The sequence below is a fragment of the Phascolarctos cinereus genome, unplaced genomic scaffold (assembly GCF_003287225.1).
Source record: "Phascolarctos cinereus isolate Bilbo 61053 unplaced genomic scaffold, phaCin_HiC Scaffold_726;HRSCAF=1367, whole genome shotgun sequence".
NCBI lineage: Eukaryota > Metazoa > Chordata > Mammalia > Diprotodontia > Phascolarctidae > Phascolarctos > Phascolarctos cinereus.
The window spans coordinates 404600808-404617123 of NW_027556098.1; the positions used below are offsets into that span (position 1 = coordinate 404600808).

Below are 16316 nucleotides of genomic sequence, written 5' to 3' on the forward strand. Positions count from 1 at the left end.
CCTCCCCCGCTCCCGGCCCTCCCCAGGTCCCCGGGGACGTTGCGCGGGCGCGGGCGCGGACGCCTCACTTGGCGCACTGTGCTCCCTTGACCGGCCAGAGTCGGGATTTGGGGGAGAGGGAACAGATAGGAGGGAGGGGGCGGGGCGCAGCGGGGCTGCGGGCCGGGGCCCGGGCTGGGGGGAGAGGCCCCGAACAGCTCGCGGGCCGGCAGGCGGGCGCCCCCTCCCCGCAGCCCGGCCCCCCCTCCCCCCGGCTCCCCCCTCGCCCCCGGGCGGCGGGATTGCGGCGCGGGCCGGGCTGGAGAGGGAGACACACACACGCACACGGGCACACATATACACACACACAGACACACACACACACACACACACTCGCGCGCGCACACACACAGAAGCGCACACACACAGAGGCACACGCTCACCCTGTCACACTCACTCACATTGCCGGCGCCACGGCCGCGGAGACGCAGAGGCACCGCGAGGGCGTCCGCGGCGGCGGCTGCGACTCTGACCTCTGCGGGGCTCCCCCCGCCGCGGCGTGGGGGCGGGGGAGGGGGTGGGCGCGGGGGCTCCGGCCCGGGCCGGCCCTGCGGGCTGCCCATGAGCGCAAACACGATGATCTTCATGATTCTGGGGGCGTCGGTAGTGATGGTGAGCGCGCAAGGCGGGGGGGGGGCGTGGGTGGTGCGGGGCGCGGGGAGGAGGTGGGTGGGGGGCCCGGGAATGGCTGCCCCCGCAGGCGGCCGGGAGCCCCTGTCCTCTGTCCCTGCGTGTCCCCTGCTGGCTGCCTGGCTGCCTGTCTCTGCGCCTGCGAGCGCCCGGGCCCTGTGGCCGGCCCGCCGTGCCTGGCGCGCTCCCCGCTCTCCCTGCGTGTCTCTTCTCTGCCTTCCTGCCTGCCTGCCTGCCTGCCTGCCTGCCTCGGGGTGTGAGTGTGTGTGTGTGTGTGTGTGTGTGTGTGTGTGTGTGTGTGTGCGCGCGCGCGCGTGTGCTTGTGTGTGTATGCCCGTGTGTGTGCCTGTGCTTGTGTGTGTGTGTGCCCTGTGCCGTGTGTGCGCGCGCGCCGGGCCCTGGCCCTGGCTGTCTCTCCAGGTGTCTCTCTCTCTCTCTCTCTCTCTCTCTCTCTCTCTCTCTCTCTCTCTCTCTCTCTCTCTCTCTCTCTCTCTCTCTTCCTGTGTCTCTGAGTGCCTCCGGCTCTGCGCAGTGCCCGTGGCCGTGGCCGCCCCTTGGCGGGTCTGGGGGCCGGGCCTGGCACCCGGCTCTGGGAACCGCGGTCCCTCGTCCCCGGGAGGAAGGGAGAGAGGGAGAGAGGCCGGGAGGCTGAGGCCGAGGGCGCCGGGGGCGCTGACGGGCCGGGCCGGCGGGGGGCGGGGGGCTCGGGGCTCTTTCAGGCCATCGCCTGCTTGATGGACATGAACGCGCTGCTGGACAGATTCCACAATTACATCCTCCCGCACCTGCGGGGCGAGGACCGCGTCTGTCATTGCAACTGTGGGAGGTAAGTCCCCGCGAAGGCTGCTCGGGCGTCCCTCCCTGCCTTCTGCCCCCTGTCCCTGACAGCTAGCCTCCTGCTCTCTGCCCCGACAGGAGAGAAGAATTAAAGGTCCAAGTCTCGGACCCAGGCAAGGGCTTCGGGGCAGTCCAGACACACAACACACGCAGGGCCCCAGGGCCACCCAGACACATGAACACTCCATCACATGCACAATACACAGACACATGGACAGGCACAAGCATACAGACATACACTGACAGTCACTGACACACTACACGCCCAGAAACACACCTCACCAAAAGACCTGTTATCAGAAACACACAGTGGTACAGACCCTTAAGCAAAGCACTGGTGGGCAGAGATGCCAGGGCCAGGTGATCTGGGCTCCCCAGCTTCTGGTGTCGGCAGGCAGGCTGAGACTGGTTCTGTGGGTGAGTGTGAGAGCCGACAAAGGAAGGAGGCTTCCTTCGGTCTATATCACTTTTCGGGGTCAAGGTGGGGTAAGAAACTAGGGGCAAAACTGCTTGTCCAGGGTTGAAGAGTATGGCCTGAGTACTTAAGGGGAAGGGGGAGGAAGATGAGCCTGTAGGAGGAAATGTAACCAGGACCCTGGGAGAATCCCCAGAGAATTTACCTAGTTGGAAGAGGGTATACACTCCCCCCAACAGTTCTTTAAAACTAAAATATAGTTGGCCCTATAAAGAGTTAGGAAGTAACCCTTTTGTTCCTGGTCCCTTACTGCCCACCGCTGTATCAGAGGATCGTTCTACCCAAGGCAGGAAAGCTGTTTCCTGGCTTTCATTGGGCTATTAAGACTCAGTACCTTCTTTTGAAGTTTGCCTGAGGGTTGCCCTGGGTGGCCAGAGCACTTGCTCTGATGTGTATTCAAGGAGCACCTTGGAGACCCTTGGGCTGAAGCAAGGGCCAGGCCGGACTGGCATAGAGGACCCCTGGGGCAGAGAGGCTTCAAATGCCAGGGCAGAAGGATCCAGGACACAGACAAGGCTATTAGGTGTTAGTTATTGATGGTTATTAATATTGGTTCTTGACAAATAGTCACAATAAATCGCTTCTTGCTTATTAGCTATGAATTATGTTTCATGGAGTCACTGATCAGTTACAATTTACTTTGGTTGACAGTTATTCATTGTTATTGACCTGGTAATCAGTGTTCTCATGGGGTTACTGAGTCACTGGAAAACGACTCTGCCCTGTGCCCCTGGCAGCACCAACTTAGGTCTGCTGGTCTTGGAAGGTTGGGTTAGGGGTGAACAGGTGGACAGGCTAGCAAGGTACTGATGGTGCTCAGACCCTTAAGCACCGTGCCCTTTTTGGGCCTCTTGGGCCTGAATGACTACTGAGGCCCCAGCTGTACACTGGTGATCCTATGATGCTATGGTCACCAAGTGATGATTATGTCAGTGCCTTATGGGGAGACAGAGAGGCTAGTGATTCAGCTCCTGCCCTCAGGGAGCTTACAATCTGGATTTGGACACAAAAAGGTGATTTGTGCCCTTACCACTTCCACTTGTTCCTGAGACATCAGGGGAGCTTCATGGAAGAGGGAGAACTTTGATTGGCCTTTGAAGGAGGCACAAGATTGGCCATTCCATGGGCAATGGGTTGAGTGAGGGTGGAGGATGTTTTGAGGGCCCTTAGGGATCTTAGTCCACTAGATGGCTGGCAGCCAGGGGAGATGAGGCTGGAAGGGGTGTGCCAGGTGGTACTAGATTTTGGAAGGTCTTCCTTGAATGGCAGCTTGCGAGGTTTGTCATCTCTCCTATTTTTTGATCAGTGACCTGGATATTAAGAGAACTGGATATTAAGAAGCCAACTGATGGCTCGTTAAGGATGGAGTAGAGAAGAGAGCACTAGAAGGAGGGAGTCTAATTAACAGGCTGGACTAGAGGTGCTGAGGGCCTGGTCCAAGGTGGGGACTTTTGGGAGGGAGGCAAAGAAAGATGGCTAGGAATTATGGCTCGGTTTGCTACAAGTGCCAAGTCTGTCATGGCCTATAGATTTCAAGCCTGAAGCACCAGGAGAGTTGAGGGCCTCTTGCCACTTCATCTCGACTCAGATGTGTCGGTGGGAGACAGCGGTCCAGGCGGGGCTCCTCACTCCCTTGGGCGAAAGGCCCTGTGGCAAACTCCCTCCTGAGCACATGTGTTTTTCGTGCTCTGGAGCAAAAGGCAGAATCGACGTTCGTGGGAGGATAGCCCACCCTCCCTTCTTCCATTTGGTTGTCTGCTTTCTTTCAGTGGGGATCAGACTAAGCATGCTGTGTGGGCTTGATCAAACAAACTTGTGCATCCCTATGCATTGGATGCATCCTAGCCTCCGGCATCTGTAACTTCGGCCCCTGGCCTGATAGGCAATTGTTATGAGCTCCTGTGGCAGAAAACAACGGGATATGCCGCTTACCTCCCCAGAGGCAGACAGGCAACGTCAGGCCTCCCTGTATGGAATGGGGGAAGGGCTGGGCTGGGTGCTAGGAATGACCTCCAGGGTAGAGGGTATGAGCCATCTGCTTCTCCACTCTCATCTCTCCTGGCTCAGCCCCAACCCTATCCTTCCTTTTTCCTTTTTGGTATGAAAAACAAAAACAAAAACAAAAAACAACCCACCTTTATATTTCCTAGTAAGACCCAATTCTTCACTTTCTCCCTCTCATAGTCATGCCTAGGTGGCACATTGGTATTTTCTGTTAGGTTTCATCAAAAGTTCCTCTCATTTTCTTACTCATTGGACAAAAGTTAATTCACATCCATTGGAGATTCAGCTGTATCAACTGATCCCCATTCAGCAACTTTGAACAAGTCATATGACCTCAAAAGGAGACTCAGTTTCTTCATCTGTGAAATGAGCACATTTTGGACTAGATCACCTCTAAGGTGATTTCTTCCATCTTGAGATCTCAGGTGCTGAGTCCAAAAATTCTCGACAGGTTGAGATGGAGAAAGGGTTGGATTCTAAGAAGATAAAATTCCCTAGGGATAAATGTGAAGTCATACACTCAGGATTAAAAAAATCAACTTCACATGTATAAGCTGAGGGAAGGTGGAGTCCAGCAATAGTCCATGTAGAGGAGAAAGATTTGGGGGGTTTTTAGTTGACTGCAAACCAAGCTGAGTATCCCAAAGCAGGCAAACACCCCCCCCCCCACACACACGCTGAGTTGATCTCAATCTGCATTGACTCCCCCATACCGTCAGTGCCTGATGAGTCATTAGGAATCAACAGTTGACAAGATGGCTAGTAAGAAAAGCATGAGCCACAGGAATGAGGAGGCCGTGGCGCTGTTAGCCTCAGCCTGGGTCAGAGCTCATCTAGCGCTCTGGGGCCACACGGGAGAAAGGCTGGTGAGAAGCTGGGATCATGACACATGTGGATATGTGGAAGGCATTGGGGATGGTCAGACTTGGAGGGAGGGGCCATATGATGAATGTTCTCAAGAATTTGCAAGGCTATCTCATGGAGGAAGGGTTAGCTTCATTCTGCTTGGCCTACAGGACAGGCCGCAATGGGTGAAAGTTTTTTTTTTAAGGCAATGAGGTTAAGTGACTTGCCCAGGGTCACACAGCTAGGAAGTGTCTAAGGCTGGATTTGAACTCAGGTCCTCCTGACTCCAGGAGCACTTCATGCTCCATCCACTGTGCCACCTAGCTACCCCAGCAATAGGTGAAAGTTGTTGAGACACAAGTGGAAGGGGCTGCCTCAGGGTGGACTGCATTATTCCTCACTGGGAGTATTCAGGAAGAGGCTTGGAAGATCCCCTCCCCCCACCATACTTGAGATGAGATTCCTGGATAGGGCTAGAGGTTAGACTGGAAACCTCTAAGGTCTCTCCTGTCCCCGAGATTCTGATGATTTAAAAAATAATTAAGGTCTTGACTGTGTGGGCCTTCCCCTGAGGGCTGTAGAAGGGTCAGTTCTTACTGGAGTCATCAGGGCTTTGTAGAGAAGGCTGGACCTTAGAGGGCAGGAAGTGTGGAAACATGTGCCAGGTGCTTTAGAAATATTATCTCATTTGATCCTTGTGCTGTCTAGACACTATTATCCTCCTTATTTTACTGATGAGGAAATTGAGGCAAACACGGTTAAGTGACTTGCCCAGGGTCACACAGCTAGGAAGTATCTGAGACTGGATTTGAATTCAGGTCTTCCTGACTCCAGGCCCAGCACTCTGTCCACTGCCCCACAAGCTGCCTCTGGTAGTTATGGAAATATGGAGAGGGGGGAGAGAGAATTACAGTCTAAGGAAAGTTCAAGAAATCACTACACATATTTGGCAGGATCAGGAAAGGTCTTGCGTGAAGAAGGACAGATAAGGTAGGCTTTAGAAAGGGACTTCAGAGGGGGCAGCTAGGTGGTGCAGTGGATAGAGCCCCGGCCCTGAAGTCAGGAGGACCTGAGTTCAAATCCAGCCTCAGACCAAACACTTGACACTAGCTGTGTGACCCTGGGCAAGTCACTTAACCCTACTGCCTAACCCCCCCAAAAAAAGGGACCTCAGAGGCCATCTCTCTCATTGTACACATGAGGAAACTGAGGCCCGGAGAGGTCGAGTGAGGACCTGAGGTCACACAGGCAGTAAGCATCGGAGATAGGATTTGAACCCGGGTCTTTTGACTGGTCAAAGTCAGAGCTCTTTTCTCTGCTCCATGAAGGAGTATAGTAAGTCCCTCCATCAGTGGTGAAGAAGGCATTGATTCCAGGCATGGGGAAGTGCCAGTGCAAAGAAGGCAATGGAATTCCCCGTGTCTGGGGAACATCTATCCTGGTCTGGCCAGGATAGAAAGCTGGTATGGGGTGGTCAGTGGGTGGACCCAGACTTTGGAGGGCTCAGTGCCAGGCTAAGGACCTTTTCATTTTATGGCAGGGGTAAGGGGGAGCTGGTTGAGGTCCTTTTGCAAAGGCCTCCATGACCCTCCCTGGGCCTGAGGACTGTGGGAAGGCTGGATCATAGAGGAGAGAGCCTGCAGGCCCAGAGACCAGATCAGAGGCTAGAGGTCAGAGATGACGGAGGAAGGGCTGACTTGGACTGGGGGCTGCAGGAGAGGAGACGACAGGACAGATGCCCACAGGCCCAGGGAGCTTGGCATTGATGTCTGCCTGGAAGCCGTGGCTTGGGAAGAGCTAAGGATGTGGCTGTCCCTGGTACTGGGGGAGTGGGGAGGGACCATGGCTTCCAAGAGTGTCTGGGTGGCTCACTTGGAGAGCTACCTTTGGGTTTCTGGCCTGGTGCCTTTCTTTGCTCTTCTGTCTCATTGGCCCTCTGTGTCGCCGTCATAGGTCTTGTCTCTTCTGACTCCACTCCTTAGTGGCTGCAGAGCAAAGGCTCAGCTGGGAGATGACTCAGAGCTGGCGTGCGGCTCTGAGAATTCCCCCAAAGCCTGATGGCTCCTTTCTGGCTCCCCAGCCCCCTCCCAAAGCCTGCAGTAACTCCATGGGGCTGGGCCTGGAGCCTGGGTGACTTGGCCTATGTGTGCTGTAATGGTATGTGTGTATGTGTTACTCTGTGGCTCAACCTACCCTCCAGAGCCTCCCTGCAGGGCCACACATGACTGTGCTAGCTATATCTGGGTGTATCTATTGTCTTTCTGTGCTCTGGGGCAATTTTGCATTTGGAACCACATATGTCTGTGTGTCTGTGTATTGTGTAATTGTGTATATCTCTGTGTGGGTCTGTGTAACTGTGGGTGTGTACATGTGTGTCTGCACCACAGGCCCAGCTTCTCTCTTTCCCCTCCCATGGCATCTGTTTCCCCATTCCTTCCTTCAGCATCATTTGTTGGTATCAATATTTGGACATTTCTTGGGCTTGATTATTCAAAGGCCTGAGAATCCTGAGTACTCAATGATGGGCTCAAGAGGAGAGGGACTGGGGTGTGAATGAGGACAATGGTGGTGGAGGCTGTTTCCTCCCTGCCTCCCAATGCAGTCCTTGTCTCTGAAGACAGTGGCGGTGAAGTCCCAGTGGCAGCCCTAAGGGTTCCTCTTGTGGGGAACAGTGGGGTGCTCTTGCAACAGCAAGGCAGCAAGGAGGTTGGTTGGTTGGTTTGTTTTTTTAGGCAGTTGGGGTTGTGACTTGCCCAGGGTCACACAGCTAGCAAGTTTTCCAAGATGATGGGAGGAGTCTTGCTAAGGACTTTGTACCAAGAAGGGCTAAGGGGGTCTTAGGGCTGAGTGGTGTCTCTGCTGGGAATGTCTCTGTTGGAAGCAAGCTATGTTTGAAGAGGACTTTTCTGTTGGATAGTAAGTCAACGAGTATTTACTGATCGCTTACTTTGTGTCAGGCACCATGCTAAGTGGTGAGGATACAAAGAAAGGCAAAAACAGGGTACTTGCTTCCTAGAAGGTACCTGTCTAAAGGGGGAAGACTGCACATAGATCTATCAAGTGGATAGAAGGTCATCTGAAGGGTCAAGGCACTAGGGTTACTAGAAATGGGGCCTCCTCAGCTCTGGTCTAGAGGGTCTCTGTGATGAGGAGTCTCTGGTGTGAGGAGGTCTCGAGGAGGTCTCCCGTGGGAGGTCTCTGTGTTTAGGGGTCTTTGTAGTGAAAGGAGTGTCTGTTCACTATGGAAGTCTCTGTGCTGGGGAAGGTGTCTGCCTGGGCAGGGGTACCTCTGTACTGAGGGGTAGGGTCTCAGTTGTTTGGGGAGACAAGAAGGGATTCCTGGTGTCTGAAAGACTGTCCTGCCTTCTGTGCTGCTGTGTCAGGGGAGAAGGGAGCTGAGGAGTTCTGGAGTGACGCAGCCTCTTCCCTGATGAGACCCTTGTTCCCAGACCCCATATTGGATTGTGGGGAGCCCCTTCCAGGCCATCTTTGGGGGTGGGCCACCCCTGTCTTCCCACTATCCCTTTGTCACCAGGCCCCATACTGGATTGTGGGGAGCCCCTCCCTTTCCAGCATCCCTTACTGTGGTCTTTGTCACCAGGCCCTATATTAGGTACCACTGTTCCTCATTGTGGCTCTTGTCTCCACCACCGTCCTCAGGCACCACATTCACTACGTGATCCCCTACGACGGGGACCAGTCTGTGGTTGACTCCTCAGAGAACTACTTTGTGACAGACAACGTGACCAAGCAGGAGATTGACCTGATGCTGGGGCTGCTGCTGGGCTTCTGTATCAGCTGGTTCCTGGTGTGGATGGATGGGGTCCTGCACTGCGCTGTGCGGGCCTGGAGGGCCAGTCGCCGCTTCGGTGAGCACTGGACTGGACTGGGGGGCAGGAGCTCTCTGGGGAGGAGCTGCCAAGGCAGGTGGAAGGGACCGGGGGCCAGGGCCTCGAGGGACTTATTTGGGTCAATGCAACTAGCCCTTATTTAAACAGCTCCTGTGTTTGAGGCACTGTGCTAGGCACTGGGGAGGCAATGAAAATAAAATACAGAATAGAAGCAACCTGGCACAGAAAGAAGGATGTTAGAACCCAGAGAAGGACCTGGATTCAAATCTCAGCCCTGTCATTTGCTACCTGTTTGACCACCCTCGGCCCCAGTTTATTTATCTGCAAAACGAGGAGGCTGGGCCAGATGCCCAGCCTTAGATCTGTTATACTCAAGAAACTTAGCTTCTGCTGGAGGACACAGAATTCAGAAAGAGAAGTACAAGATAATCTGAGGAGGGAGAGACCATTTACACCTGGGTGGGTGGGTGGGTGAATAAAAAAAGACTGCCAGGAGGAGGAGGTGGCTTGAACTGAAGCTCGAAGGAAATGAAAGATTGTAAGAGGTGGAGGTGAGGGAGGGAATGCATTCCAGGTATTGGATAGGGGTGAGAGTGGGTGGGCACAGCCGGTGCAATGATGTGGAGGTAGGAAATGGCCAGCAGGCCAGTCTGGCTAGAATAGAAAACTTAACAGGGATCAATATGAAATGTTTGGAAAGTTAGGTTTCAACCATCCCAGGAGACAGAGACTGAAGGGCTAGAAATACGAGGTGGCAGACTCAGGAGACTTGAGGATTGAAGAGCTGAGATATAGCAGACAAGGAGGCTCAGGCATTTGTGTGGACAGAGATGCCCTTCATCTTGGATTCAAGGAATCCAAGGATTCCCAGAGCTGTCTCTGGCTCTAAGATGGTTGCTCCTCCCACGTGCCCTCAGTCTCCTTTTTAACCTTCAGTGGGAGAGACTATTCCCAGGATTGACTTCAGCATGTGACCTAGCCATTTGCATCCAATAGCACTCCCAGGGGGATTGGATAGTCAGTCAACTAGCATTTGTGAAACACCTACTATGTGCTAGGCATTGTGCTAAGTGCTGGGGATATGAAGAGGTGGGGGGAGGGGATCCATAACACCCGTCCCTGCTCTCAAAAAGCTCATTGTCTAGTGGTGTATCCTGTGGCCTGGTCAACTACCTGGTGGATTCTTCACTAGAAATATGGACAGAGTGGCACACACATGGTAGAATCTGGACCTTGGCCCCAGGGCCTGAGGCGAAAGGGGCCATCTTATTTCGTTGGAACTGCTAGTTCTGAATCCAATCTGTTGTCAATCTGTTCACTAAGTACTTACTAAGCCATACAAAAACAAACATGAAACTACCCCTCCCTCCCCTCAAGGAGCTTAGGTTCTATTCATAATTACATTACATTCTATGGCTTGTTACATTGCATTCTATGGATTGTTACATTACAGTCTATGGCTTGTTACATTGCATTCTATGGCTTGTTACTTTGCATTCTGTGGATTGTTACATTCTTTTGACTCTCTTCTTCCCTTTCTCCCTCCCTCTCCTTGCCCTCCTGCAGACAACTCATGGTCCTGGCTCCCCAAATTCTGCAGTCTGAAGGACTTCCGGAAACGACCCCACCGGCCATATGAGGAGCCCACAGGAAACATGGTGCACATCAAGCAGAAGCTTTACCACAATGGCCACCCTAGCCCCCGGCACCTCTGAGCCCCTGCCTTGGCTTGGCTAAGCCCATGGAGGGACTTGGGACACATGGACAAACCATTGGACCACAGGGTGGACACTGCCCAGTGTCTATGGCTATATTCCCTGGGGGCCTGGGGCCAAGCCCTATGGACCTACAGCTGGAAGGGCTCACTCTATGTGGACCAGGAGCCAGCCTGGCCCTGGCCTGCTTGGGCCCTAGCACTGGACCTCTGTACATATGTAAGAAGGATCTTTACTTATAAACCCTTCCCCCACCCCCAGGGGCCTATACAGCCCAACCCCTCAGACCCTGGACAGCGCCTCTCTAGGGCCCCAGCCCTCTGCTGGCCCCTGGGCCCATGGTGTCTGCTGCCTGGGCAGCCTGGGTGGTCATCCTGCACTTGGGTGGGGCTCCCAGAAGAAGGTGCTGTGTCTTTTTTTTTTAGGGGCATAGGGTTTGGGGTGGGAGGGGATGGGATGGAGTCCCCCTAGGGCCTGTCTTGAGCTGGGTCATCTGACTGTAGGTCAAGGAAAGGCCAGGGAAGAAAATTTGGGAGGGGGTATGGCTCATCTGAGAGATAGGGTAGGACATAGGGTGTGGGGGGGTCCCTCCCTTGTATCTGGGACTCCCAGGCTGTTTTGCTATGTTGTGCCTCAGTTTCCCAAGCTATAAGTAGGACAGGAGTGCCACACTTGAAAATCCCTGAAGAAACGCTAGAAGGATGGAGAGGGGAGGGGTGACAAAATTACAACATCAAGCAGGGTGACCCCCCTTTTAAGTGCTTAGAGCTCTTGGCAGGAAGGTGCTACAGCCAGACAGGGTGGGGTGACAGTTGGGTGACTTCAGATCCCTGGCAGGGGAGGGGTGTGTGTGTGTGTGTGTGTGTGTGTGTGTGTGTGTGTGTGTGTCTAGAATGAGTGGGGGTGATCCATGGTGTTTAGGTTTTAAAAAATTGACTCTAGGGTGCTGGGTAGGTGGAGAGGGGAGGGAAGAGGGGCTGAGACAGCTCAGTCCCAGCTGTGGTTTTAGGAGTGAGTACCTGCTTGTTCGTTTCTGGTCCACCCCCATCCTCATCCCGACCCTACGTCCTGACTCTGGGCTCTGTCCAGCACTTCTTAGCCCCTTGGGGCCCTGAGGGTTGCCCACTAAGTGGGGCCAGCCCCTGGCCCATTCCATCCCCTGGTTTAATTCTGTTTCTGATTAGCTCCTCTGTGTGGGATCACATCTGTTATTATTATTTTTTTTAAATGGCTGGTGTCTGCGTGTTTCCTGTCCACATTTGTGTTCGTTTGTCAGGCTGTCTGGGGAGCTGACTCCCGGGGAAGGTGTCAGGGGCCTCAGAGAGGAAGAGGACCCTGGTCTGTAGGAAGTCAGGCAGGAGGAGGGTGGCAATGGACTCAAAGGAGACAGAGGTGTGGGAGGTGGTGCCAAGGTGGCAGCTCCATTTCCCTGTCCTGCAAACTCCAGGGGTCATGCTTGGACAAGAGAGTCAGTCAGTACAATACCAAGGGCAGGTGCAAGGGTCATAGTCCTGAGGCAAAGGAGATAGTGACGGGGGCAGGGAGAGCAGGGCTCCCAGGGACCATTCTGGGAGGAAACCAGAGAGGGTGGGGTGAATGCCTGTTGCCAATCTGTGCATGTGTGAACACGTGTGATCACATGCATGAAGCACGTGCCCATGACTTCATGGGGTCTGCATGGAGTATGCACAGGCAAGGGAGAGGCTGGAGGCCTGGCCTTCTCCCCTTTGTCATCAACAAGATAGGGTTCTTCTGGGCGCCTGGACAGCTTGACCCTGGGCCCACGGAGCGGGGAGAGTCCCTGTCTACTCGCAGACAATCCCCTCATCTCCAGGCTTTTTAGTGTAGGCCCAGACCAGAGCTGCCTCAGGCCCCCGTGGCCTTTCACTGTGATCACCTCCACCAGCCTGCCCACCATGACTTCATCCCTCCCTCTCCCTGGGCCTGGTCGCCTCAGTCAGTAAAAAATGTTTGAGGCACGTCCTGAGTCTGCTTCTTCTTTTGCTTCCTGTAGACCCAGGACTGGGGTCGAGGGAACCATCTCTGCTCTGGTTGGCTCGCTCTTATCTGGCAGGATTCAGTGATTTTAGTGTTGTGGTGTTGGCCTGGCATGTTGGAAAAGGTCTTGTCCAGACAGACCACTGGGGCAGATCTGAGAAGATGATGAAATCAAATAGGGATAAATGTAAAGTCATCCTTGGGTTCAAAAAATCACTTCCCAAGGACAAGACAGGTAGGATGTGGAGGAGGAGACTGGGCTAGGCAGCAGTTTGACCGAAAGCAACTGGGGGTGGGGCGGGGGGATGGGTTCACTGGACCGTGAACTCAGTGTGTCCACAGGACAATGTGACAGCTCCCCAAACAATGCTAACAAGCAGCAGTGACGGAGGCAGTCTCCAGCACTAACCGCTAGGTTTGCGAAGTGCTTCATAAGATCAACTCTCGGAAGTAGGTGCTATTATCCCTACATTACAGATGGGGAAACCAAGGCAGACAGAAGCTAAGTGACTTGACCAGGGTCACCCAGTTAGCAAATGTCCAAGGCGGGATTTGAATTCAGGTCTTCTTGACTCCAAGGCCTGTACTGCTCAGCTGAAGGCGATAGTGCAGAACCTGCATTCTGTCCTGGTCAGGTCCCATCTAGAATAGTTTGTGTTTAGGTTCTGGATGCACCACATTTTAGGCAAGACTTGGTAAACTAGAGGGTATCCAGGCAAAGGTTGCCTGGCTAGGGAAGGACCTTGATGTCAGGTAAACGCGAACACCACATAGAAGAATTGGGGGTGTTTATTTCACTTGGAGAAGACTCAGAGGAAGTGAATTAGACCTGTTTTGCTTGGCCCCAGGGTGCAGAGCTAGGAGAATGGTTGGGAATTTGCAGAGGCAGCTCGAGTGGAAGGGTACCAGGGACAGCTGGCCCAGAGTGCAGTGGATTGCCTTGGGAGGTAGTGAGCCCCCCACAAGGCTGCATGCCCGTGTGAGAATGCTGGTAGGCTCCTTCTGAAGTACAGGCTGGACAAGCTGGGGGCCTCACTTGGAAGCCCCTTTGGGCCCTGGGATCCTGCTTTTTGACACACCCAGAGAACAAAGCAAAGTCCCCACGTGAACGCCTGGAGTCCTCCCAGAGGAATGCTTCTCAGGTTAGCCATGTTAGACTTCTGGATGACCAAGCCCTGTTTGTGATGCTTCCTTCCTCCACGGAGGAAGGTTGGGCTAACTCAACGTTGTCCCTAAAAAGTTCCCCTGTGGCAGCCTTATGATATGGGGGGAAAGGACACAAGACCTGAGCTCACTGTCATCGCTGGCCTTCAACCCCTTCTAGTCCAATGCACTGGGCCAGGAGGCCCAAGGGGATGGGGCAGCTCTGCGGCCTCTTGCTCCCCCGGCAAAACAAGGGGTCCTCTGGTCTTTGTTCAGTTTGGGCCCAGCAGTAGGTGGCTGACGGGTGGGCACTGCTATCTTTTCCCAGCTACTTGACTTGGTCTATTAAGCACACCGGGACACAAGGTACATTTCTAGGTATAAGGGTCAGGCTCACTTCACACCCATAGCCTTGGTCCCTCCTGCTCTGCCCTCTGATGGGCTGCTGCTCTAGCGGCATGTTGTCCCGCCCCCAGCTCAAGCTCCCCCTCCGACTCCGAGCTTTTCAGAGACCCAGACATCAACCCGGGGCCCACGTGTGCTTGATCACACACACTCAGAACTTACAAAATGAAGATCACGGCAATCATGAAAGCACCGTGAAGGTCATTTATCTAGTCCAGCTCTTCAGCCCAGGCCCACAGGGATTGTGAGGTCACACATTTACCTTCTGCTCATTTCCTTCTCAAGATAAGACCACGCTCAGAAGGCCTCCCCCGCCACCCCGGACAGAACAGGCAGGGTTCAGCTCAGCTCCTTGACTGGGTAGGAAGGACAGAGGGATTACAATCAGGAGTCCTTCCATCTTCAAGCCTTGGGGTCACTGTCTCGAGTTCTTTGAGAACCACTTTGGACACATCTGGCACATCTAGCTGGGAGGGGAGGGGTATTTAGCCTTAAGTCAGGCCTGTCCATATTAAGGGGAAATGAGCTGTCAGCCCCAGTGAAGAAGGAACCCACAGAAGATCCAGGGCTAGAGAGGTGGCCCAAGAGGTGAGGGCAGTGGGCGTGGAAAGGGAGCCAGGCCATGGGGGTGCCAGACTCTCAGTTCCAGTCAGGGACCCCAGGTTTCTACCTTTCTGAGGAGATAAGAGCTCTGGAGTAACAGAGCAGGAAGGGAAGGAAGCAGCCTAAGGGACTGTGGGGGGCATTTCTGGTCCCCCCCACCCCCTGGAGTGACTGGTTCCGCTAGAAGGGCCTCCTCTCTCTGAAGCAATCCTGAAGGCCCAAAGGGGCATTTATGGGACCAGGATTCCCCTGGGCACCTCAGGTCACTTCAACAGTTTAGGATAATGGAAAGAGAACCAGACTGGGAGGGAGGAGAGCTGGGCTCTATTTGCTGGGCTAGTGACTCCCCCACCAAAGGAGAGGGGGCTGAGCCATCTGCACAGTCCGGTCCTTCCTTCCTCCCCAGCTGGGCACATCTGTGACCGGGGCTCCAGCCTGCCCTGAGTCAGAGGGGCAGCCTGGACCACTGAGGACAACATGACCGTGAGATCTGGTGAAGGAAACAGCCCGAGTAGAGGGTCTCAGAATCGAGGTCTTTTCCTTGGCACTTGCTGGAGGCCGGTGGGCACGGCTGGCACATGGTGCCAGCTCCAGCACAGGGCTTTTGGGCTGGTAAGATGCAGCTTTGGCACTTGACAGAAAGACCCCAGCACACAAAGGAGCACAGGTCAGTACGTGGTAGATCCTTTAATGTGGCTCCTGCCATCACACGCCTTGACGGGTTCTCTGAGAATATTTTAAAAAAGCCTCGAAGGGAAGGGAGGACGATGACCGCAGGCCCTGGCCCGGGCTCCGACTCTGACATGATTCACTCTTCCCCATGTCCTGGGGGGGGGGGCTCCCGCCCTTACACCGGGCTCTCCTTGAAGACAGGGAGAGACTGGCTCTTGCTGCCCTCCATGCCCTCCGTTTTCAGCCACTCCATCTTCTGCTGGTGCTGCTGGATGGCATCTTTTACGCGGGCATCGATCATCGCCTCCGTGAGGACGCCATCTTCTGAGGCGTAGGCTAAGGCCTGGAGGAGAGAGGGGACGAGGGACAGGGGATGAGAAGTGGCCAGGCCACCATCTCTGCCGCGCTCCTGGCCGTCACCAGACGGTGCAGAGGCCCGAGCAGGTCTCGCTCTGGGGCCACCCCACCCACCCACTCAAACCCCTTCAGGCTTTCACAGACCACAAGGGGCCCCCAGCCCAAAGCCCCTGCTTGCTCAGGCTGGAGCTGGGAAGTGAGACCCTCCATGACATTGTAAAGGCCCTGGCAGGGGTTGGGTGTCCACTGGAGATCGGGCAGCTGCCCTATGCCCTAACTAGGAGGAAGGTGGGCTGGCCACGGCTAGACTCCAGCTTCTCTGGTTCACCTGAAGAGGCGTTCCATTATTCAAAGCTTCTGCTCTCCCCAATGTCTTTATGCTCATGAAAATCTGAAGTGCGTTTCTGCACGAGGAAGACAGAGAACCTGATCACTAGCAGTGGTTTCAGAACCCGCCAAGAGTAGAGCAACATATCTGTGGAGACTCTGCACAAAGCATACACTGAGTGAGCAGGTCAGAACCTGGAGGTGGCCCACCAGGCTCTGGGCTTTCACGGGACCTACGGAGGGTCCCCCAGGCAGGCAGAGAGGAGTCAGAGCCTACTTGGACATGAAGGCGCCTGTTGAGCTTCGGGAAACAAGAGGACTTTTGGTTCCTTTTGGGTGAGTGAGGGGAGGTGATCTGGGGTGACAGCAGCTGGCAGCTCTTAGGGCCTGGGTGTGCACTGACCTCCAGCACTG

At 54.6% G+C, this 16316-nt stretch overlaps 2 protein-coding genes across 2 annotated transcripts in view; one reads left to right on the top strand and one right to left on the bottom strand.

The window, feature by feature from the left end:
• Window positions 1-279: 279 nt before the first annotated feature.
• Window positions 280-10842, top strand: TMEM240 (transmembrane protein 240). The gene is made up of 4 exons (XM_020971854.2): window positions 280-651; window positions 1389-1495; window positions 8492-8700; window positions 10249-10842. The coding sequence occupies exons 1-4, from the start codon at window positions 601-603 to the stop codon at window positions 10395-10397; spliced, it is 516 nt and encodes a 171-aa protein (XP_020827513.2). The 5' UTR covers window positions 280-600; the 3' UTR covers window positions 10398-10842.
• A 4366-nt stretch (window positions 10843-15208) lies between these two features.
• The window catches only part of LOC110200806 (ATPase family AAA domain-containing protein 3-like), a 64084-nt gene continuing 62976 nt past the window's right edge, over window positions 15209-16316 (bottom strand). The window contains 1 exon segment of the mRNA XM_020976197.2: window positions 15209-15561. Coding sequence (XP_020831856.1) covers window positions 15394-15561 — 168 coding nt within the window. The 3' untranslated portion in view covers window positions 15209-15393.